Here is a 24,926-nt window from a genome sequence, read left to right as displayed (position 1 = left end):
CCATAGGAGAGCGTACAAATCCTGCTGTAGAATTACTTTCAGCCAGCAGGTCATGTGAACTACAAAAAAGAACCAGTTCTGCTAAAAGAAAAATGGTCATAACTCTTGTTGAAACCAACCAACTAACCAAGTCACCATATTATGGTTTTGAGTCTGGGGACCAGCATGTGTTCCTTATGTGTGAGAGAAGGTCACAAAACACAGTTTCTTCTTAGATGCTGAATGTTTTTTTGTATTTTTGTACAGTTCTGTCACAGGTAGCCTAGTTTTGTGTTTTGTTTGACTTTCTGCTAAAAACATCTTGTCTGTGTTAGAAATGTTTACTGTTTAAAGACATCTTACCATCAGGCCTGTAAAGAAATATCTCAAATAGCAAGAATGATGTGTATATGTAACTATTCTGGAAAACGTGATTACGTATCAGTGGTGCTAAATGACTCAGTTGAATTCAGAGTCGCCATATGTTAAGTATTGTTTACTTACCACCGGAAACCGGCCACTAGGGGCAGTTATGAAATGATTGCGTTAGAGTGGCTGTTTGCTCGGACCTTTTGGTCAGGGGCGGTGGGTGGAAGTTCCTGCAACTGACTTACAGTCCGGTGTTTGCATGGCCGTTTTCATTGAGGGCTTGATTATTTATTGCTTTTGTAACCTTTTACCCTTAACCTTCATCCTAAACCTGACATCAGTATTGTGATTATCTTTCCGGTAACCTAACCTCAATCCCAATCCTACCACCCGTATCCTTATGCCAAATCGTAACACTAAGTTAACCTTAACCTTTAACCTTGTGTTATTTGGAATGAGGCATTTTTGATTTTGAATCATTTCTGTTAAGGAATAACATAATAGCAAGTAATTAAGGACCAGTGGGGTTACAGTATGTCATTAGCGAATGTAATTGCACCAATATTTCTTCAGGCTGAATGTAATTGTTTTACAAAAATAGTTCCATACAGATGTAATTCCTGAGGTGTATGGTTGCCCTTTGAGCTACAATTAGTGTTTCTGTATTCTCCATGCTTGAACTAGTTTCGAGATGTCGTTCAGAAGATTTAATGTCGTTCATGATTTCATGTAGTTCAGAAGATGTCAGGTCGTAAAGATTTTCGTGCCATTGTGGCTTCTGGGGGTCTCTGTATGTTAACATGCCCTCATTCAAATATATCGTCGATTCAATTAAATGTATGCTTCAGTTACTTCAGCGGAGGGGTTTTGGCCGTGTCTCATACACCTGTCTGTGGGCTTCCTGCTGGTTCAAGACAGAAATGAAAGTGTGATATTTTGAGAACGAGTGGAAAGCGGTTCATATTAAACACTTGAGGCACAGCACTCCAACCTCCGCCTGCGGCTTCCAATGATTTATTTCATTCTGTCTACCCACGTCTGTCCCCGTTTTACCCGAACACTCTCACTAGGTGGAATCCGCCATTTGCACACTCTGTAATGGGGTTGGCTAGTGTGCGTGTGCGTGCGTGTGTGTGTGTGTGTGCGTGCGTGCGTGCGTGCGCGTGCGTGTGTGTGTATACCTTGCGCGTACAGACGCGCACAAAAGGAATTTGGTGAAGAAAATGGACTGAACATGGGCTGAAAGAATTTAGGGTGGGGTCGGTAAGATATCTCCCTTTTGGAGGGGAGCTCATGCACAGCTTCTGGGTGGGGTTTGAGAGGAGGTGATGGCACTGTGGCGGGGAGTGGGTGTGGGCTTTTGAAGATTAAGTGGACGAATTGGTGTTACCCCCCCCCCCCCGCTCCTCTGTTTGTCCAGATAGAGCCAGAACACGGCTAAAGGGATGGACTGACAGAAACACAGACGGACGGAGGAAGAGACTGGCCAACATTGTAAACCCCAGTGTCTCGGTGTGAGGGAGGACAGCATGCTGGCAGCATGGACCAGGTGAAGGAGCAGCCGCCCTTCTGCTCGCTTTCGCAGAGCCAGCGAGGCCGGGAGAGAGGCCGCGAGAGGGAGGCGGATCTGGAGCGGCATTACCCAGCATCCTCGACGGACCGAGAAGGGCCCGGCCGGGTGCCTACCCAGAAGTCCTACAACTCTAGTGAGACACTGCAGGCCTATGACCATGACCCCGCCCGGTTGTTATTCTCATGCCGAGTCCAGGAGGTGGGCCCCCCGGACCCCAGCGACTACAGCAGGCCGGGTCAGTACCATCCCAGCTTTGTTTAATTTATGTGAGGTGATGTTGGGCTTCATATCATTTGTTTAGATTTATTTCTGGTTTGTACTTTTTCTTGGACATGCTATAACCTGTATTTTTAAATTCTTATTGGGAGCACATGGTGGTTGGTCTTTCCTGCCAAGGTAAAGTACAGAACTGAATTTAACATAGTAGGGAAGGGTCTTTTATGCTAGAAACCTTATGTTGTCTCCAGTATGACCTCCCATTGGTTTACTTGAAAGCTGAAGTGGGTCTTCTGTATGCGTTATCCATTTTGTAGCATTCATAGCTTGAGAGTGGATTTTATTTTTTACTCCATTGATGAAAAGTGTATCTGTCCTTGAACTACATACACATTCAAACTCAATGATTACCCTCCACATACCATTGGTAACTCCTCCATGGAAGAACAAGTAACCTACCTTTTTAATTGGTTGTTGAAAAGTGGTTGGGGTGTTTATAATTGGAGAACATTAAGGGGTTTCAGTTAGTCACAGACATTTTTTATTATCTATTCAGCGGTCATGCAAATGTAATTAGACATTTTGTAGCATATTTCTCATAGTTTTCTGCTAATTGTCGGCAAGTAAAAAATAATTACTCTGCAAGGAATATTAAATTTTTTCCTTTACATCTAGATAAAATTAGAATTTATAGTAAACAGAAAATACACTTTATTTTTTACTGATCACCTCTGATCCAGTTAGAGCACATCATGGCAAAATGAGTTTGAAATTAATATTGTCCTTTCTCAATCTCAATTTGAATTATTTCAAAACTATTAAAGAAATTTTTACCCCTAGCAAAATTGTTGAAGGAAATTACATTTCCTAGATTTAAATATCTTTTCAGCTTTTTCCTTATTTTTAAATTATGTACGCATTTCAGTATTTATGTATTTGGTGTAAATTCACGCTTTGAGCCTTAGTAAGTTTAAAACAATTTGCAATATTGACAATTTCTTTATTTCTGTGGATGTTTACCTTCATCTTAATATTTCTTGTAAACAAAATGTAATCGAAAATCAATTCCCGTTTTTATTCATGAATTAACTTACTGTATATTATCCTTGATGCTTGTTTCTGTGATAATGGTCATTTTTATCATCAAATCAAAATTATTAATGGTACATACACATATTTAAAGAAGCAATAATAGTGATAATGCTAATTCATAGTGCACAAGAATTTACCTAAATGTATTTATTTTAATTTGTTCTGTCTATCTGTTTTTAACCATTTATTTCTCTTTATTGAATTCCCACTTTAGATCGTTTTACAAACGTCATTGATAAAATTGTCAAATTATACGGCTGTTATCTAACATCTTTTTTGGTTTTGTCCATACAGGACAGGCCTTCTCACTAAGGCACCTTGGGTTATGTGAGCCCTCCACACGCAGAGGTCTGGCCCTCTGCCCTGAAACGGGCCTCTCGCACCCCCTTAGTAACTACTCCCGAGGCGTGGTCCCAACAGAGAATAATGAGCCCACATCTCCGGAATGTACCATGGTTCTATGGGGCAGGGGTGCCAAATCGGGCCAAAACTCTGGCCTATCTAGTCGCTCCAACTCGGCCCTAACTCTCACAGACACGGAAATGGACAATAAGTCGGACAACGAAATTGGTGAGTCTCCCACACTTGCATTGGTTGGTTGTGATTTATTACTAGTTCTGTTATATTTAAACCTCTGTTTTTCTGGAGGTTTAAATATGTCCCATGAAACGCTCATCCTCGTAATCAGCAGTGTATTATAGTTTTTCCATTGGTGCTCCAGAAATCACTTTTTCATTGGTGATTGGCAATAAGTAGTGTATTCTGATTGGTGAGAAGTGTATTTTGAGGGGCAAGTAAGGGTATTTGCCATTGCCGTCTTGGGGATCAAAGGCATGTTTCATGGCCTCTTGCTTGTGGATAAGAATTTGGACTTCCATTTGAGCATTTGGTGTCCACCTGGCCCTCCCCTCCCCACAGGGGGTTTGATGAAGTTTCCCCATGGGCAAGCATGTAATCAAAGATAGCTTTGTAAAGCCTTGGTCTGCGGTTTTGCATGACATTCCACTGTGGTTGAATGAGCACGCACAATAGCTGATTAAGTGGGTTCAGTGGTTTGAAGTGCAAATGTGTAACCTGGAACTTGAGACTGGGGTATTCTTTTGAAGGGCGATTTATGCATCAAATGTCGGGTGGAAAAATATGGAAATTTTGTTTTTCCAAACTGCTTATCAAGTGACCGATCGCTCTTTCGCTTTTAGGTGGAAAGGTATTTACAGAATCAAAAGCACAATTTGTAAATGTTTTCCAATAAAATCCAGGCAATATTCATAATTAGGCACCTTCTTATCCAGATCACTGTTTGTGTTGTCGTGTTATTTTGCTATTAACAGATTCTTATTTACAGCAATATCCCGGGTCTGATTAGGGTCAGCAGTCTTGCTCAGGGACAGAACGATCCACCTCGTCGTCTCCGGGGGTTGGACCCGTTGACTGGCCCAACGCGGTAGACCCCTAGGGTACAGTGCCACACACCGGATCGTGGTATCTGTAACCCAAGCGCCAATATGCCTTTGAAACGGTTTGGATTTGGTGGGCTTCAAAAGGGGCGTCCGAGCTGGAAAGCTGTGACCTGGCCTCGTATCCACCCCCGCCCCCCACCCCACCCCACAGCCTCTCCTTTGGAGTCCTCTTCTGGAGATGTCTGGAGGGCTGTCATTGATTGGGTCTTGTTAGTGGGACTCCCTGCTGTGGTGTTTTTCTCGCCCACTTTCCCCCCTATTATTTAATATGAGGCAAGATGCCCAGAGTTCTCGTTTGTAATTAAGCCCTAACTGCTGTTAACTTTTCCCGTGGTTGTGCTTGTTTGTTTGTACGTGTCTCAAACTTATTTCAACGTTCGGTTTTGAACAGCAGCGTTCAGATCGGGACGGGTCATGCGGCAACCAACGGCTACGTTGTTGATTACTTATCGTGTTATTCATATGTCAGATCTGATGCCTTGTTTCATTTTCAACCGGAGCAAAGGGATAAAATGGACTCTTTCCGACTGCTATAGATCTGCCTTCATCTTTCTTTGTGTCATGAGGCATTACACTTTCGACTTTCACTATTTAATGAAGCAGCCAAGAGAAATGACCCATCCAAAGGTTTCCATCAACTGAATATGCATGTGGAAGCCGTTACAAAGGGGCGTTCAGCTCCACTTATTCATAAATGAACTCAATATTTCATTGTAATTCTCACCATTTGGGGAGTGCGAGACACAGAGGACTACTGGAGTCTTGGCAGACTGTTGGTGCATAGCGCCTGTGACTGTTAACCATCTTTAAGCTTTCTTTTTTTTCTTCCAGGAGAAAAAAGAAAGCTTAAAGATGGTGTCATTCCTGGCTGTGTTTCTTCCAAAAATAACCCAGGGAATGTCAATCCACACTTTCTTGGTTGTGATTTTAGTTTTTTGTTAGTTGTTTTCATTGGTCGGTGGTTTTGGCTGTGGTGACAGGTGGTTGTGTAATTAGCGCCCAATTATGGTGAGATTAATTGATTTGGACGATTGCCCCAAAGCACATCATATCAACAGCAGCAAATCCCATGTCTTATGAACCACACGTTATGTGACATTTCATCAATGCACTGATCTCAAAATGAGTCCAGTTTATCAAAGCACTGAAGGAAACTGGCAAAGAAACTCAGTTTTCTACTCTGTTCTGGAAGTGGAGCAGACCCCCCCCCCCCCCTTTCTGGTGTGGGTGAACCGTTCCAGTAAAAGGTTAATTGAATCACACGAGAAGACACCGCCACATGCAGTATACCATACCATGCTGATGTCTGAGTGTATGAAAGCACTACCATCTGTCAGATCTCCCACTTCAGATACGTGTTACATCGTGGTTCAGGGCGGTGGTGGTGGGGGGGGTGGGGTGCCAACTTTGGCAGATAGCCTTTACCAGTTTGGGCATTTGGAATGGAAAGGTCGCTGATCTAAATCCCAGAGCCGACCAACTGAAATGTTATGGGCCCTTGAGGAAGGCACTTAGAAGAATTTGGTACGTTTGTAAGTAAACTTGGTGTAGATTTAATGTATTCTATCACTGTAATAGCAGCACCAGTACACCAGGAAATATTATTTGTAGAAGAACTCGAAGTCCCCAGTGATAAGTGTCTTATGTAATTTGAGTATGGTTAGTGCCAAAAGGTTATTCTCACCTTTTGTATTTTGTGATGGATATTTTTCTGTCTCTCTTAACCCTCTGCAGCAGCCATGTTGATGAATGTGTTTCGAAATAAAATGGCAATAATCAAATCTCAATACATACAGAAATGTGAAACGTGTTGCAACAGTAATGTGAGGTGCCTCCGAACCCTATCCGCTTGGTCTGCTCGACAGGGCTTGAGTGCCAGCTGCGCGAAACGGCATGACGGACGAGGTTTTTCCCCTTTGAATGTAGTGTTATTTTCTTCCGTCCTAGTCCCATTGACCGCTCGGGAGAAGTTGCCTCTGTGTTTTGTTGGTCTGCGACAGTGTATGTGGGACACTGACTGTGTGATGTGTGTACCGCGCAAAGGTGTCAAGGCAGGTAGAGCGCTCATCTGTCTCCTGAAGCCACGCTGCTTTCTATTTCTGGTGGAGGACAGAGAGGGAGAGCGTTTGGTGGGGAGGATTTCCTTGCTTCTTTCATTGGTAAAGCGTCAGCACCAATAAAACAGACAGGCAAAGTCTGTCACGTTTATACATCGGATACTTGTTATCAACAATGGCTTAACCATTTTGGCGGTGATGACAGTGCCTAATGTTTCATTTAAAACCATCCTGTGTGTAGTTACAGTGGAATTGAACCCAGCGTTGCTTTCCAAACCCGTTTGTGATTGCCATTCCTATACTGTCTCTAAGCAGTAGCACTCATTTGCAGAGGATGCCATTTTAATTAACGTCTGCCCTTGCATTATCAATTCCCTGACCTGCTCTTTTTATTTCAACAGGCCTCCTAATGGAGTATTTTTATTAGCTACCAACATGGTAACAATTAAGGGATTATTTCTAACGGATTTTGACTGTGTTAAAGGCTGTGTTGTCCGTTGCTATCTGAGATCTATTGGTGTCAAATAAGACATGATACTCTAGTCCGTTACAGAGGTCATTTACACAGATGGGGTACTCCCCTGTTGTGGCACAGGATTTATTGTAAAGTACGGTTAAAGACTACTTGTCAAAATGTCTAAATCACCTTGATGATTTATTGTGGAGTGAAGTTTGGGTAAAGACTAGTTGTCTATATGTCTGATCACCTTGTTGCTTATTGATGCTCCCGTCGCCTGTAAACACATTTGTTTTGAATGACAGCTCTTCTCCAGTGTGTTGCGATTGATTTAAAATAAAAATGCTTGACACATCATTATAATACTATGCGAATTTATGGTTTGTAGATAAGATGGGAATTTATGAGCGTGTAAAAGCAGCTATAAAGTGTGATTTAGAAATCTTATTACAGACATGGCAGGTTTTAAACATGATTCACATAAGGGGAACCCACATTAAAGTCCATCTTATAGGGGGGGGGCATTCTTACCCTGAATATGCATGTGGTGGTATTTCAAAATGTTAAATTATTGCATTCATCATCAAATGTATACATTTCCCTTTGATACACTGAAGTTGTCTGGATTGGAGACTGAATATGCGCGCGCGCGCGCACACACACACACACACACCTCATTCGTGCTAAAGGTCACTATACATAAGAAGTTATGGATAATTCCATTTGAGTTGATTAATCACATGATGGTGAACAAGGGGGACAGTATTACTTCAATAGTCAAACCCAACTTATCGCCCTTTTCTTTCCTACTCTAGTAGGAACACATGCACAAGGCAAGTGAAGGTCTAGAAAGATGTTCGTGTCACATGGACTGTCTTGTAATGGAGTCTCTTCAGCCTGCTGTGCCTTGGAAATGGTTAGAGTTAGGAACATTCTGTTCATGATTAAACCAATAAAGGATGTTATCACAAACATAACTCACTTGTCCCATAGTGAAGTATCATGAATCTGTGATCACTTTGGGCCCCAGGGCCGGTTTGTATGTCATGACTATGGAGGGGTTACTCAAATAACAATCTGTTCTGAATTCAGTTTGAGTTGTCAACGCCAACTTAATTAAGCACTTACTGTGATTGAAATTCTAAATTCCATGACAGATATATTTTTGGAGTAAACCACGTTCTCGTCTTAAGTCTGCCGATGACTCCCACATACAGTAGGATTCCACCAGCCCATGGAAGCATTGCCTTTTATATTAGCTGAATAACAAAACTAACATGAAACAGAATCTGCAATGCAGACGACTGATCTTGTTTCTACTTTGAAAGATTTTTTATTCTTAAACCTTGTATTCGCAAATGCATGTGGTTTTTCATTCTGTTTGATCAGGTCAGTTAAACTAAGGGGGTATTTTGCTTATTTTGTGACTTTGTGCAGCCTTTGTCTACATTATTCTTCTTATTCTTGAAAAAAAAAAATTCTCTAAAAACATGGAGTCCTGGTGACGTGAACTTCCCTGGTTAAATTAGGCTGAAACATGTGACCGGGAGCTGCGATTATCCAACGTGTCGTTTTCCAGGCCGGTATCCTGTGTGGTGTATAGATCGAGCCTGCAGGTCTGCGGGATAGGTTAGGGCATTGGTGGAGGTCACTCAGATAAATTGGTTGGGTTGCTTTTTAGCAGCTTGGAGGTCACAGCCCATTCATCTTGTTACCCCCACGGTATCCTTTTAGCGGCCTCAAAAGTGGGATTAGACAATGGAGTAGCACGGGGGACTCCATGACAGAGTGCTTGGCAAATAGGTTACAGCACTGGCTGGCCAATTCTTTTTTTGATATATTCTTTTTTTATTTTATTTTTTTGGGTTCTTGAAGGATCTGTGTACAGGGTCAAATTGGTGGTATTAAAATGAACCATGACAGTTTGTGGGGAAAATTGGAACGCGGTATAAAGTTGTGTATCCTATGTGTGAGGTGGTTGTGTGTGGGTTGTAGGTGTGTACGCATCAATAAATATGATGCTAGTATAGTATATGGTTTACAGGTATCTACTCTAATCTAAAAAAATATATTATAATAATAATAATCTTTGCACTGCCTTTTCGTACCATTCTCAAACATACGGATGACCAAATACCAAAATTTAAGTTGCGAGGACATGGTAGAAAGAAACATGCCCTCTTGTTGTGTTCCCTTTGACCCGTTATCTGGTAAACAATGGCCCATCTAGACAGGGGTAATTTTCTCAAAAAATCTATATGAATTGCATTCTACATTAGGTAGTGACAGGGATAAGTTTGGAGACGCAAGTTAATCTGATGTGACTGAATCCAGGAATTACACTGTTGACCCTGGATCCATTCAGTAAGAAACGACTCCTGGAAAATTGTGGAGTAGGTGCAATCTGTGATGGACAAATGACCAGTATTTGAGAAAAAATAGTAACTGGTGTCTTCAAGTGGCCCGAAACCCCTCTGGAGGGGGGAGAGGAATGGCAATGCACACTTAAAGGAGGGTCTTCAACCGTTAGGTGATTTATTCAGCTCTGCTAGCTGTTCCATTCACGGATTAAAACGAGTTTACTTGTAATTGTTTTATTTAAAACAGAACTCTGCATCCCTCCGATAACCCAATTATTGTTCAAAAACGCTGAATTATACTTTTGAATCTGGGTCAGATGGGTATATGACCGCTTATTCTAAGTTATAAAAATACCATCTTACTGTGTTAGGCTTTAATAAAGGCAATTCTGAGAAACAGTTTCGAATCTCCGGAATGAAAATGGAGTCTAAGTTTACATTTGCCCGATTAGTGGGAGGGATGTGGAACCTTCTTGTCGCAGGTCAAGTTCAGAATGGATGCCAGTCAGTGGAGTACCCCTTTAAGGACTTGGGATCTGGCTTACTATCATTATACTGGAGTTTGCATTTTGGCATGGTTGGAGGAAGATTATCACACTCTGCCAAAAATGGGGCTTTCCTTTTGGGTAGTCATTCGCTAGCCAATCTTGGTAGCAAATCCCAATCAGAACAATGGTACAGATGACTCTGCATGGTGCATAATCGCTTCTTCTTTGTTTGGCAAAGAGAATCACATTGCTGGATACGTTTGTTGCATGAAATTTATCATAACATGTTTTCTGCTATTTCAGTCCAGCACTCATTATCAAACCACTGCTTAAGCCTAATCTCAACTACAGTGTTCCCTGGATAAAAGGGGGCTGCAGGTCAGTGTACTGTCAACCTATGCTACTGTATCCTGTCTGTAGTGAACAGAACTTGTGTGTTGGCAGTAACTGTCATTGGAATCAAATTGAATGTTGTATGTTGGACCAGATAAGTGTCTGTTACATATCAGTACTTTTAAAACAAATTTTGCTGGTACAACAGAAACCGCAGTATCTAGTGGTCAGAACCATAAATAAAGTTTGGATGTTGGTCCATAAATCTACAATCTTCAATTACTAAATAACCATGTGGATCAGACTTGTTGGTCCAGCCCATCCCATAGATGCTCAATCGGATTGAGATCTGAGGAATTTGGAGGCCAGGGCAACACCTTGAACTCTTCATCATTCCTCAAACCAGTCCTGAACAATGTCAATTTCTCCTGCATCCAGTACCAGCTTACCATCGAATCTACCTGTACCTTGCCATGTATCCTTGTGAGATGATCAACCGTTATTGGTTTCACCTGTGAGTGGTCAAAATATTTTTGCTCATCATTGTATTATGCCCCATTTCCACTGGTGCTACTGGTGCTTTACCCTGTTACCAGGGCTACATCGGTGATTTATGCTAATGTTGGCTCTAGACTTTCCTGTTTTGAATATACATTTGATACCGAGGACTTGAGAGGCTCAGACGATGAGGGAAGAATAAACTATCAATACAATTTGGCTTTCCGGTTATGAGAAACCAAAGGCGAAATGTTTCTGGTAATATAATAAAAAATAACAATAACGGCATGCTGTACCATTGCTTTATTTTCTTTATTTTATCAGTGATCTGTTTGTTAGATTGGTTGAAAACCATTATGAGAAGCCGAAGACATGATGCTATTTGAATGGCACAACGTGCAGTGTTTTCACAGCACATAACGTGTCAACCCGCAAACCCCGCCCTAAGTCCTTAAACTTCACCCTAGTCCTTAAGTCCGGTGCTTGGCACCAAGTGAGGGCCGGGTTTAGGCCACAGCCTACTGGCCAACTGGCACTGGTCCGTGTCAGTGGAAACAGAACATAATCTTGACTTTTGGGTTGAACAACAGTGTTAGGCAACTGTGGAAAAGAGGCATAACTGACAAGTTGCCTATGGGGAATGTTTTCCGGGCTAATTTCGATAGTCGTGTAAAACCATTAGGGGCAAAATCAAGCCAGATTTACATCTTTTATATATCTTCATTTATTTGTTGAGATGAAATGACACCTAAATGCAGGATCGACCTGTTTTATCTCTTTTTAGACTTTGAGATTCCTGAAAAGGACACTGTCTATTTAGGGTGTTTAGCCAAGATGTTCATTTTCAAATCCCTTAAGTTTAACCAAGGGGATAGCCTGATCTTTCTGGATTAGTTTCTCTCTGAGTTTGCTTTAGAAATAAGGGATTACAATTGGGACTTCATTATAACTGAGTGAATTTTCCTTCCACTGCTATGCTTTATGGCACAATATTTACGGCTGCTCAACAACATTACTCATGTATGATACGCTGCAGTTGGCCTCCCATGGAATCCTGTTTTCTTTTCCAGCTACAGACAAATGCTTACTTCTTACTTAAAATGTACATACAATGTCTTGAGAGTATCCCGGCTCCTTCACTTTCTCAACATTTTGTTGCGTTATAGGCTTAATCCCCCCCCCCCCCCCCCCCCCAATCTACACACACAATATCAAACGATGACCATGCAAATAAGTGTTTAGACATTAGTGCTAGTTATATTTCTAATGGGCATAATTATACATAACCTTTGCCATGGCACTCAATACTGCTCAGATGAATCCTGTCTTTCAATCAGCCATTGTTCTAGAACCTGGAGTCCATCTGTGGCAATTTCAATTGATTGGACATGATTTAGAAAGTCTGCACCCATTCAAGGTCAAACACTTCACCGTGCGTCAGAGCAGAAATCAAGCCGTGATGTCCAAGGAACTCTCGGTAGACCTCCAAGATAGAATTATGTTCCGGCACAGATCGGCGGAAGGTTATGGGGGAGGTTATTGCTGAGGTTTGAAAGTCCCCAGGAGCACAGTGGGCTCCATCATTGGGAAATGTAAGTTTGGAAGCCCCAAGTGTTCTAAACTGAGCTTTGGAGTTTGTCTGCAGAGATGGGAGAACCTGCCAGAAGGACAACGATTTGTTTTATGATTAGGTGTAGCCTGGCCTGGGGGCGTGAAGGTGACCAGAAGGATTGATACTGCCCACCCTTGCTGTCTTCCCAGGTGGGCTCTCGTCACCACTGGGATGCCCTTCCTCCAATGCCTTTCGGGGGAAGAGTCACTGGCTTGTTGTTGTCTCTCTGTTGCGCACTTGTGGGCTGTACTCTGCTGGCAATACTCTGCCCTCATTTAGGGTGGTTGCGGTTGGTGGGTGTCCCTTTGGTTGATGCCTGGCAATGTGGGTGGATTGATTTCCTGCCTGTTGGACCCTGTCCGGGGCCTCCCCCTGGTATGACCACAGTGTCACCGGACCCCCCCCCCGTCTCAGTTCCAAGGTCTTACCCTGCTATACTATTGTGCTGGGGGATTGGGTCAGTTCTCCTTCCCCACTAAGTTCTCTGTCTCCTCTATAAATCGTTGTTGACATGAATTTTCCCAGTCTCCTCCCGTTTTAAACGTTAGGAAGACATGAGGTCCTGGTCCACACCTGCGGAGTACCTGGTTTGGGGGGCTCATTGCTGTCCCTGTCCATACTTCTGACCTAGTCTAAATTAAATAGACTCTGGATTTAGCCCACATATTATTCTAATTGGACTCTTAATATCTCACCTGGCACAGCCAGAAGAGGACAGGTCACCCCTCTGAGCCTGGGTCCTCTCTAGGTTTCTTCCTAAATTTCAGCCTTCTAAGGGAGTTTTTCCTAGCCACTGAAATTCAACACTACTGTTGTTTGCTCCTTGGGGTTTAAGACTGGGTGTTTCTGTAAAAGCACTTTGTGACAACTGCTGTTGTAAAAAGGGCTTTTTTAAATAAATTTGATTGATTGATTGAACTAACTTTTATGGTGAAGCTGCCAGATGGAAAACATTCTTAAAAAAAACCCCAATATAAATTCCTGCCTAAATGACTCTGAGAGCATTAAGAAAATAATTTGTTTTGATGAAGTTAAAATATCAGGTTAAATGCCAAGCGCTAAGACTGGTACAAAAAAAAACATGTACCACTCATCACCTGGTTAATGCCATACCTACAATAGAGCAGGAACTGGGAGCGCAACGGACGTAAGTCTGGGGCGAAGGTTCATTTTCAGCGTAACAGCCACTCCGAGCACACAGCTGAGACAACAGAGAGGCTTTGGGGTTAGTCTTGGAATGTTAAACCAGGACCCCATTGAACATCCAGGGAGCCCTGAAGAGTCTCCTATGCTTGCCATCCAATCTGGCAGACCTTGAGATCTACAAGGAAGAATGGGAGTAACTGCCAAAATCTGTGTGTGCAAAGCTGGTCGAGGATTACCAAAGAGTCAAAAGCTGTGATCGCTGTCAGAGGTGTTTCTACAAAGTACAGAATGGCGTTCTGAAGACTTGTGTGCTCCAGACATTTCAAGAAACAAAAAAATAAAATAATAGTCTCACTGTGAAAACGCAGCTATTCACACTAGTTGATAGCGTCTGTGGTGGATAAGGATGTAGGGGGCTGTGGTAATGTGTTTTCACATGTTGTCATTATATGTAACATCTGTGTGCTTCTATTTTTGGCCTCTTAACACATTTCCTATTTGGACTGGGGATTGCCTGGGACCTCATGATACAATTATATCCTCAGACCTAGGTGCTGATTCAATATGTATTGTGATTTTTACTGTTCTATATGTATATCAATTGATATTGTGATATTATTTTGGGTTCAGTTTTCCAGACACTGTAGCTCACCGGGAGTCTGCTGCCACAGGAGCAGAGGGAGACCTGAGAATACAAGTTTTCAGCAGTCATGGACATTATCAATAAAAATGCTAAATCGAATTGAACCTCACGGAGAAAAGATGGAGATGGCGTACATTGTAGACTTTTGGTACTGCCAACTAACACCAACTGTCAAAATGATGATACAGTATATCAGGAAAATGAATATCCAGGTACGGATCTAGATATTTGTACACTCATCACTTTTGAATGCTCTATCATAAAAATCCTAATGAAATGTACATGTATTCCTTAGGTATTTTTTGGCCTGTGGGTCATATGTACTTTAATATTTTGATGTAGGTTTTGGCCTTTAAAGGTAAAGTACTCTCAATCTCCACCCCAGCCACAAGAGGGCTGCCACTCCCCTGAGCTTGGCTCCTTTCCAGATTTCTTCCTAGGTTCTATTCTGTCTAGGAATTTCATTTAAAAAAAAAAGTTTCCATTATTTGATACAGTGGTGTGAAGGAAGTCCAGTATTTGAAATAAAATGTTATGCAACAAAATGATATAATGAAAGTATTTTCCTTTTCCTGTGGATCAAACTGGCTCCTCTGCCTCCATAGAAACACTGTAGGTATTGGAGTTTTTCCTCATGAGATGAAAGCCTTTGTTTACGTCCCTGGAAACATGATCAGGCAAATGGGCAATGAGGAGGTTATCTAAGCAAGAAGAGCCCCTCTACATGATAGCTTTTTCATTCTCTTCATGCTGATGACAATTATTTCATGCTGTTGATTGTGTGCTTCATTTGGGACTGTGGAGACCGAGCATCAGAGGTAGCTGAGGCCAAACCAGAGTGAGATATTAGCTCGGAAACTGGGCATTAGGCTAATCTCTCTAGGGAGTCTACTTCTGTTGTGCCGCAGAAAACTACTCCAAAGCATTTCCCAGCACCAGTCTGCTTATATTCCATTATCCCAGTATGTGTGAGCAATTTTTATTTAGCCACACTGTCTGAATCTCGGGGCGGGCCGTATTCGCTCCATTTAGCTTGTAGATGTCGGTGTTACATGCACCAGGTGCTGGTTGACAACTAAATGAATAATGTGTCTGGAAGGATGGGAAATTCTGGAGGGGAAGCCGATTCCCTGGACTCTCCATTAATATTGGAGTCCACTCTTTCAGGGGACACCACTGACATTTGACTCTGTGTGTAATAGAGAGCTAACCTTTAAGCAGTCATTTTTGGAAGCAGTCATTTTTCATAATCCGCTATCAAAAAAAAAAAAAAAAAGATTTGTTTCCTTTGATGCGTCTATCTGTCCACTTCTGCTAGTGTGTTTTTTGTCTCCTACATGTCAAATGCTGTGTGTTTCTGAAATATGTTTTAGGTTATTTTAGGCTTGAGCATGTGGATAGCTGTGTTGCAAATCTGGATACTTTGGCTGGGTGTGTTTACAACACAAACTATAGGCTACTATTGTACACCATTACTTGATTGTCCAACCTGGGTACACATTTGCTTAGGTCTGATCCTCCCCATTAATTTCTATGAATCTTCAAGCCCTTAATCACCATAATGAAAACTCCTCGATCCCTGGTGTTGTTCTTGAAGTGGCGGTGACTGAAGGAAAGTCCTTGTTTCAGCAGCTGGTAATAATGATTAGCCACAATCTGGGGATCGACTGCAGGTTGGTCAAATACGTGGTGATCCTCAAAGGGAACATGGCAGCCGGTCCCGGCCATGCATACTGAGCAGATTGATTGTGTTTCCCGGGGAGATTGAGGGGAAATCTTTGAAGTGTGCCTGGTAATAATCTAGGATTTGATGCCATGAAATGCAAAGCAATTGCCTTCAAGTTAAAAGCCAGGAAGCAATCTCCCCTAGGGCTAAAAACATATTTGGCGTCAGCAGTCTTTAATGTGCAGTCCTTAATTTGCATTGTTGTTGGAAATTGTGATTTCGACTGTATTTACAGTGTATAGTTTGTGTATTATGTTAATGATTATGGGACCTGTGGCTGTATCTGATGGGGGGGGGGGGGGGGGGAGAGATCTATCAAGGTAGCTAAATACCTGTGGAAACCCAACAGAATAACTACTGTCTGTAATATACTTATTTATGAGAATTCAGGCCCCGGAGCATTCAATGACTTTCGATTCAGAAGAAATACTATTGCAGTAATATGGAATAATATTTCCCGCAGTGAATTACTTTGCTGGAAATGTGCTTTTCTAAGGAAACTATAAGAGAATGCAGTGAATCAGGGAAATGTGTGGTGTTTGGTATACTGCCTCCATCAATAATGGATCTGAAACACGCCGCCGTTGATGTGACCGGAGTCCTTTTCTTTGTCTGCTTGTTTGTGCGGTCGCCGTGCCTGTGAATAATGCACTGTCAAAGACTACCGGCCGTCGTCTACCTTTCTCTGCCTGGCTCGCCGGGGTAACGGTTGCCCGGGCCGTGATTGGCCCGTGCCTCGGGGGTCACAGGAGGAGGCGGGAAATCACCACCTGTGCCGTTTAGCCACGCCGCGCCAGCAGTCCCGACGCCCCCGCTGTTCCGACCTTTGTGTCCGAGCTGGCACTCAACGACCTCTGGTTGGGTTGGGTTGGCAGCGCCAGCGCTGTGGTGTGACTGTCATGTCTCACGTATTGTTACGGCCGACTCTTAATCAGCCGTAGCTCCCCACCAGGACTTTCCTTTCCTTTTTGACAGGGCACTGGATATATGTATTGGACTGGTTGGCACCAGCGGACAGCTTTGACTCCGTCTGAGGCGCCCTCCCTCGCCCTCTCCCTTTTCACGCTCCCTCGCCCTCTCCCTTTTCACGCTCCAGCGTATGGGTGAGTGTTAGAAGCATCCGTCAGGGGGTTCTTAATGAGGCCTGCCTTGAGGACCGAGGGGGGGGGGGGCTCTTATAGTCTCAACCCCCGCCCCGCCCCCTCTTCCACGCAGAGGTCTCTATAGGGGGTCCGTGGAGCCAGGCACCCAAACGATCCCCCTTGGTCCCTGCCTCGTCCTGTAATCCATATTCTAAAGGCCAGCTGGAAGAGGAAACGCTGAAGCCACAACAGTACGCCGGCGTCCATCCCGGCAGCAAACATCAGCTCATCATGCGCAGACGTGCACAGCATGTCAGATTGAACCTCAAATCACCCAGAGAGCAATGCCACCGTCACACCCAATTCAGGGGTTTATTTGTATATTTGCTTCGTCCCCTTTTTTTGTTTTTGGAATGAGGTACTGTAAGCAGGAAACATCCAGTCTGTTCTGGTACCAATTGTGCTGTCCAATACAATTCATTGCAATGTTCCCCCCCTTTCGGCTGTCGTGAAGCAAGCGACTTTGCTGTATAGGTCATTGTGTATCCATGGGCTTTTTAGTTAAACCTGTTTTGACAAAGGGTGGATCAACAGTGGCAGAATATGGGGGAAAAAGTGAGACATTCAAGCCAGATTGATTTTGATTCTCCAGACAAACCAAACAGGCCCAAGCCCAGCGTTTCTTCCCTTCTCAAAGGTCCCAACGACACCATATCCCTAACTAAGCACTCTCAGTGTAGACCTACCTATTATATCGACACAGGTCCCATGAAGGATGGTTAGCCTTGACATACTAATCCAGTTGAAATGTGGTCTTGTTAGGCAGTATTGTTTATATTCTTACTGCTCACTAAAGGTCAACCAGACTTTATTTCTTGCACTGACCGAAAATTTTAAGCTGGAAACCTGTTATGCAGAAATAACATTGCTTTGTGTCGAATATCATGGACAATTTTGACATTTCGTTTCCTAAACTATATCCCAATATATATTATTTTATTGAAAATAAATTGCTGACACTGAATATCTTTCATGTTGTGTCGATCAGTGGAAAGATCCATGACATTTATTCAGTGATACTCAACATGACATTCTCAGTGAGCTCATTCTGACCTTAAATGAAATGAAAGACAAAATGGTTGGAATAACCGTAACTTAACCTGATTATTTACAGTGTTGTACGTCAGGGATGCAACGGTACACTGGGCCCGCTATTTGCCATGTTTGCGGGTTACGTTATCAGTATGGTTTCGTAATAAATTACGTTATCGCGTTAGTGTTTCCACTCGCGTATCCGACAGTGACAAAGCAGTGCTTGCATACTGTACTTTGTCTACGGTTTTCTTACTCTCGTCATCGTATTGAACCAGTGTTCATTTCGTCAACCGAAATTGAGACCAATATTCATTAAACACCTATTTTTAAATTGCAGGTGGCGAGACGATAACTGACTAAATAGATCCCGTAAGTACAATAACAAAAATTGACAAAAACAAGACAATTATCTTTGTGACAAAAGTCTTAAATAACTACCATAATTGGATTGGAGGATTTTGGAAAAGTGTTTTTGAGTTATTCACAGAAGTTACATTTTCTTTTTGCCTTCTGATTGCCGGTCCCACTGTTGTAACAGATTTATTTCCCTGGAATGACAAAGACTAGAGTAAATTTAAAAAAGTGTGCCAAAATGTTCCACAAGATGCGGTGCATCTTCAAATTTGCTTCTCTGTCCCGCTAGCGCTCGCCATTGGCATGTTGGAGCTGCAACAATTTGTTTTAAGTTTCTCTTCTCTTCATGGGGAATAATTAGGGAGGTTTCCTTCCGAGATGTCATTGCAGATCGTTCATTGGTTGTTTAAGGGGTGGGGGGTCGTGGTCACTGCAACTGCAGTCCTAACACCCTGGGGCCCCAAGCTGTTGCCTGCCTTACCTGTGTCTGATTTATGAGACTATGAATCTGCAACGTACGTACAGTCTGCAAACGCAATAAGCATGTCTTGGAAATTATAGGAAAATGACCTGCATATGGAAACTCCACGGTTTACGTGTGCGTATTGAACTGAAGGGGGCGTGTCGAACTGTTCGACAAATACTGTGTACCGTTGCATCCCTATTGTACATGTAGGTAAGGGTAGCAGTGCGTAATCAGCAGTAAAAAAAGCATGTGATTGGTGTGTGCAACGTCTGTATAAGGTCAGGCGTGTTATTGGCACTCTTGGTAAAGATGAGCGATGGACAAATGTAACTGTTTATTGGTTTGACCTGACATTTGAAATCAAACCCTTATGAGGTATTCAATAAATATGATATTGGCACCCCTGCATTCAGTGCTACCCCTTTGCCAAAATAACTGCACAGTGTTTGGTGTGTTGGTAGAACAAATATCAAGGGATCGGAGACTATTCAACCATGCAGAATCTCTCAGATCCTTCAGAGTCCTTGGCCCATGCTTATGGACTCCCTTTCTGCTCACAGGATTTGAAAGGGTTATGTTATGGGACATGGAAGGCCATTGCAAAAGCATGGTTCTGTGTTTATTGCGCCATTTTGTGTCGCTCTGAAAGGATCTAATAATGACCCAGTTTTAGGACTGTATGATTCCATTGATCTTAAACAGGTTAACAGGTTAATCTTAAACCCCATAACATTGCATATCCTTCACAGATGGTCATGCATATCCTTTTTTTTTGCATGACCATCTCTTATACCAAACCAACCTTTGTTTGTTGGCACTGATCATAGAACCTGGTTCCTATCAAAATTGTAATGAGTGTTAGAGGCTTTCTTTCCACAGCACATAGCAGTTTGGCATGACGATGACCTCACATTGTAGTATTGGAGACTTTGACCCCCATATTCAACAAACATCAGCAATTCTCAAACTGTGATCCTAAGGGAATGTTTTACCTTTAAACGGTCTGCTCGGTGGGCGAAATACACTTTGGTATTTTCCGGACAGGGTCATCACAACTCCAGATTTAAGCTTCTTATTTGTGATTGTGGAGATCAGTATTTTCTGGCTTGCAATTTCTTTTTAAGCATATGTGATTTAATATTGCCCTATTATTGAAGGTCAACTGTGTTTCTTTCTCATTTAATGTGTTCTCTGACCCTCCCCATGTTGATAGATGATTAATGGAGTTTGTCATTTGTGGCACTTTATATTTAAACCCTAGAGAAACGGGAAGTCATGGAAGACCACTTACGAGCTCCTAATTACTCAAATATATATATTATTTTATAGCCAGATATCAATGGAGTACATTTATTTTTGGTTAATAAGACATTCTTAACTTTTTAAAAATGTATATACGTTTTTTTTAATTCCATTTATGGAAAATTCTTAATGTTAGATTTATCTATAATTTTGAGTGTTAAGGTCAAGCTGATAAACAAAATCTACATTCTCATACCAGTTTACCCATCTTCACAAAGGTTGTCATTAATTCGGGAAGTGTGCATGTGTGTTTTAGGTCCAACTATTTACCTATATATACTATACACCTTTTTGCCGGTCCCCATGAGGCAACATTTCCGACTCAGGGTTTAGGTTTATGGTCAAATTTTCAATTCATTTTAGTGTTAGAATTGGGGTTTCTTTAAGGTCCAGGCGTTGTTGGTTAAGTTTAGGTTTAAGGTTAGGCATAAATGTTACTCTATTGAGATTAGGGTTAAGAATAGGGCAAGGGAGCATGCAATTTGTGTGTGTGTGTGTGTCTAAAGAGATTATGCAATTATGGAGACCAATTTTTTCTATTCTCTTGATGAGGTTAGCATTTGGGTTCAGTATTTTTGCTAGCTACCCATTTCAAGTTATTTGTAGAGTATCAGTGAAAGCACAATATCATCCATCACGTACGTGTTGCCTTTTGACTACTAAAATGTTTCAAATATTCACTTGGCAGTAGTACTAAAACGCATACATTACATAAAAATATAGTTGTGAAATGCATTCATCTGATAAGAGTTTGGTGTATTGTGGGAAAAACCTACAAAAACTACATTTAAGTCTTAACCACATTCTGTCCCGATTGCACATATCAAATGATTACAATATGGATGGTGTGCTATGATGTACCACTTCAGGCATTTATTTGGCTGGATTGTTGTGACAAGGTTTTATATTATGCATTCTAGATCAATAAAATATTATGCATTTCTGAGTGTTGAATTGAATCGTTTGTCAACAGACTATGAAATATTATAAAACTAACATTGAATGCATTATAATGTTTGCCGCTGGGCCAAGGATATGTTTGGGTACTACTGAAGTGCACTCTTAATAAACATAATATGAACTTGAGCGTGGCTATAATTTTTCAATAAATGACAAGCATTTGCATGAAAAAAATGGGCAAGGGTATCCTCGATTTAATGCAAATATTCGTACTTTATTTCATTATTTTGCATTTATTTACCATAGAGGATACAATGGCGATCTTTTATTCTTTTGAAATATGACCTTGACACTGGTGTTAAGGCATTTCTTTTTAGTTGTCACCTTTGGTTGCACTTTATATTTCATACACAAACAATGTGGTCTAGAAATATGAGTGTATTTATGACTGACTTTGTGCTTTGCATATTCTTCCTCCTAAGTTGTCTTTATTTAAAAACAAAGAACATTTGGGCTTACACAAAATACAGACTGTCGAGATTCTTTTAAAGCACCATCAATCACATTTCTTTGAAAAGGATATTTTACTCTGACATTTTTTTAAGGGTTAACAGAACATTTAAAACATAGCTAAATACATTTCACAGACTCATCAAAAACTAATGAGGACACCAAGTCCCTTTCACGGCATATAAACATTTAGATAATTAATGTAATTTTAATCAAATTGTGTCACATACAGTCACATCCCTATTATATTTTTGTTGAGACTCCTTGACATCCACAATAAAGGAAAGAAGTAAACAAACAACAAAGTATCTCATCTGTGCTCTATTTTTAGCTATAATCCAACATGATTTATTCAAAGTGTATGTAAGCTGTCCATGTTGAAATACAGAGCGTAAAATATATGCATTTCACAATTTTTTATTTACTGTGCTCTTTTTTGATAAATTTTTTAAGGGTTTTTTTCCTCAGAAATCTGCTTTCAAACAAGGCTTGGTTGATGATTTATGATCAGACTAGAAGGCTCTGTATATTATAGTATATTTATGCAAATATACTGTAATGCCAATATATTCCTTTATTTATTTATTTAAAAAATTGTGTCAGTGTGCAATTGGCGTGTTTGCCAGTACACGTGCGTGCATGCATTAACTCCCTATTACTTGTGATGCTGTGTGAAGGAACACTTCTGGGAAAAAGAGACATCTGTAATTGTTTAAACCGTGTACACACTTGGGGGTCCCATCTGATGGACACATTAACATGCATCCAAAACTGTGCTAAGACTGGCACAAGGTCACACTTTTAGGTCAGCACGGCTTTAGTGATGGTGGATGACACTACCACGCTGTTCCCCATGCAAGATCGTGTCACTGTTTATCTGAGGTACCACCGATCCAGACTATCAGTCTTTCCGGGTTCAGTGTTTGCTGGTGGCGTTCTCCAGCCCTGCTCTTCTATCCTTCCCTTTCCCTCCCTTTGCTCGTGCAGGGTAAACAGCACACACACACACACACACACACACACACGGATCAGCCTATCGTCTGTGACTGCAGCCAGAGCCAGACAGCGTAACGCGATCTGTGATAGAGCAGTGCAAATCGTCCAGCACTCTGTATACCGCCTCACGTAAGAAGCAAGGGAGCGAGAGATGGATTGCATATGAGAGGGAGGAGCGATTGGGGGGCGGGGCGGGGGGGGGGCGGGTGGGGGGGCTAGAACGACGCTACTGTCTGTGTGTGTGCGCGTGTGAGGCTTTGCAGTTCAGTACATATTTAACCCTTGTGGCAGCCAGTGACTGCCTGTGTCCATGTTTCAGGCGGAAGCCTTCCTGTGCACTGTTTAACTGGGCAAGGTGGATATCCTTGGCATTTGTACCTCTGCTGCAATGACAGAAAGACTCTCACAGAAGTGAAGCGCCCTAGGATTTCTTGGGGGGAATAGCCACAGCCGTTGCCAAAGGTAAAACCAGCCCATCCAGAACATTTATTTTTTTTTTTTTTTTTTTTTTTAATGTTGATCAGAAAAGCTTAAAAGATGACCTAGTCTTTTACTGTAACTTACATGGTGCATTTTTCTCTATGCTTTACAGTCTTACCTGATTTGTTGGCCTTGTTAAACAAGATTTTTAAAATTTTTATTGATTTGGTGCAGGTGTGTGTGTGTGTGTGTGTGTGTGTGTGTGTGTGTGTGTGTGTGTGTGTGTGTGTGTGTGTGTGTGTGTGTGTGTGTGTGTGTGTGTGTGTGTGTGTGTGTGTGTGTGTGTGTGTGTGTGTGTGTGTGTGTGTGTGTGTGTGTGTGTGTGTGTGTGTGTGTGTGTGTGTGTGTGTGTGTGTGTGCGCATTAATACATACATACAGTTGTACTCATAAGTTTGAATACCCTGGCAGACATTTTGGCATTGATTTTGAAAATATAACTGGTCATTTATTTCAGGATAGTGACCATATGAAGCCATTTATCACAGTTGTTCTGCTCCTTTTTAATCATAATGATTACAGAAATCACCCACATGGCCCTGAAAAATTTAAATACCAAAGTTAACATTCCCTTGAATGTTTGGCTTTGTTACAGACACGCACAGGTGAAAATGGCAACTAAAGGTGAATTTCCCACACCTGTGGTTTTTAAATTGCAATTAGTGTCTGTGTATAAATAGTTTCTGAGTTTGTTAGCTCTCACTTGGAAGCACTGGGCCAGCAAGATACTGAGCCATTGGGGAGCTCTATCAAAAGACCTGCATAACAAAGTAATGGGACTTTATGAAGTTGGAAAAGGATATAAAAAGATATCCAAAGCCTTACGAATGCAAGTCAGTACTGTTCAATCACTTATTTAGAAGTGGAAAATTCAAGGATCTCTTGATACCAAGCCAAAGTCAGGTAGACCATGAACGATTTCAGCCAAAACTGCCAGAAGTATTGTTCGGGATACAAAGAAAAACCCACAGGTAACCTCAGGAGAAATACAGGCTGCTCTGGAAAAAGACGGTTGTTTCAAGGAGCACAGTACGACGATACTTGAACAAAAATGAGCTGCATAGTCGAGTTGCCAATGCCACAAAAAAGCCTGGTTACAATATGCCTGACAACACCTTGACACGCCTCACAACTTCTGGCACATTAATTTGGTCTGACGAGACCAAAATGGAGCTTTCTGGTCACAACCATAAACCATATGTTTGGAGTGGGGTGAACAGGCGTCTTGTGAAAATGTATGACAAGATGAATGCTGCATGTTATCAGAAAATTCTGCCCGACAATTTTCATTCTTCTGCACAAAAGCTGCGCATGGGACGCTCTTGGACTTTCAAGCACGACAATGACCCTATGCACAAGGCCAAGTTGACCCTCTAGTGCAGGGGTCTTCAAACTATTCCACGGAGGGCCGAGTGTCTGCAGGTTTTCGCTCTCTCCTTGTATTTGATTGACTAATTAGGTTACTGATTGGTTCGTTTCTACCCTCACCTGGATTCTTAGGTGTGAACTGGGAACCAATTTATAGGAAAAACCAAAAACCAGCAGACAAATGGCCCTCCGTGGACTGGTTTGGAGACCCCTGCTCTAGTGGTTACAGCAGAAAAATGTGAAGGTTCTGGGGTGGCCTTCAGTCCCCTTACCTTAATATCATCGAGCCGCTCCTTGGAGATCTCAGACGACCAAAGACTTTGCATGCCCTGGAGGCATTTTGCCAAATCGAATGGGCAGCTATA

At 41.9% G+C, this 24,926-nt stretch overlaps 1 protein-coding gene across 5 annotated transcripts in view; it reads left to right on the top strand.

Moving 5' to 3' along the window:
• Nucleotides 1-24,926, top strand: part of si:dkey-237h12.3 (teneurin-3) — a 142,528-nt gene that overhangs the window by 11,456 nt on the left and 106,146 nt on the right. For all 5 annotated transcript variants that reach the window (XM_020046123.3, XM_020046122.3, XM_020046121.3 and 2 more), the window contains exons 2-3: nucleotides 1,769-2,156; nucleotides 3,524-3,799. In XM_020046123.3, the coding sequence (XP_019901682.3) occupies nucleotides 1,889-2,156; nucleotides 3,524-3,799 (544 nt within the window). In that variant the 5' untranslated portion in view covers nucleotides 1,769-1,888. The remainder of the gene's footprint in view (nucleotides 1-1,768; nucleotides 2,157-3,523; nucleotides 3,800-24,926) is intronic.

The sequence above is a fragment of the Esox lucius genome, chromosome 4 (genome assembly GCF_011004845.1).
Source record: "Esox lucius isolate fEsoLuc1 chromosome 4, fEsoLuc1.pri, whole genome shotgun sequence".
Taxonomy (NCBI): domain Eukaryota; kingdom Metazoa; phylum Chordata; class Actinopteri; order Esociformes; family Esocidae; genus Esox; species Esox lucius.
This window is presented reverse-complemented; position numbering and strand designations above follow the sequence as displayed.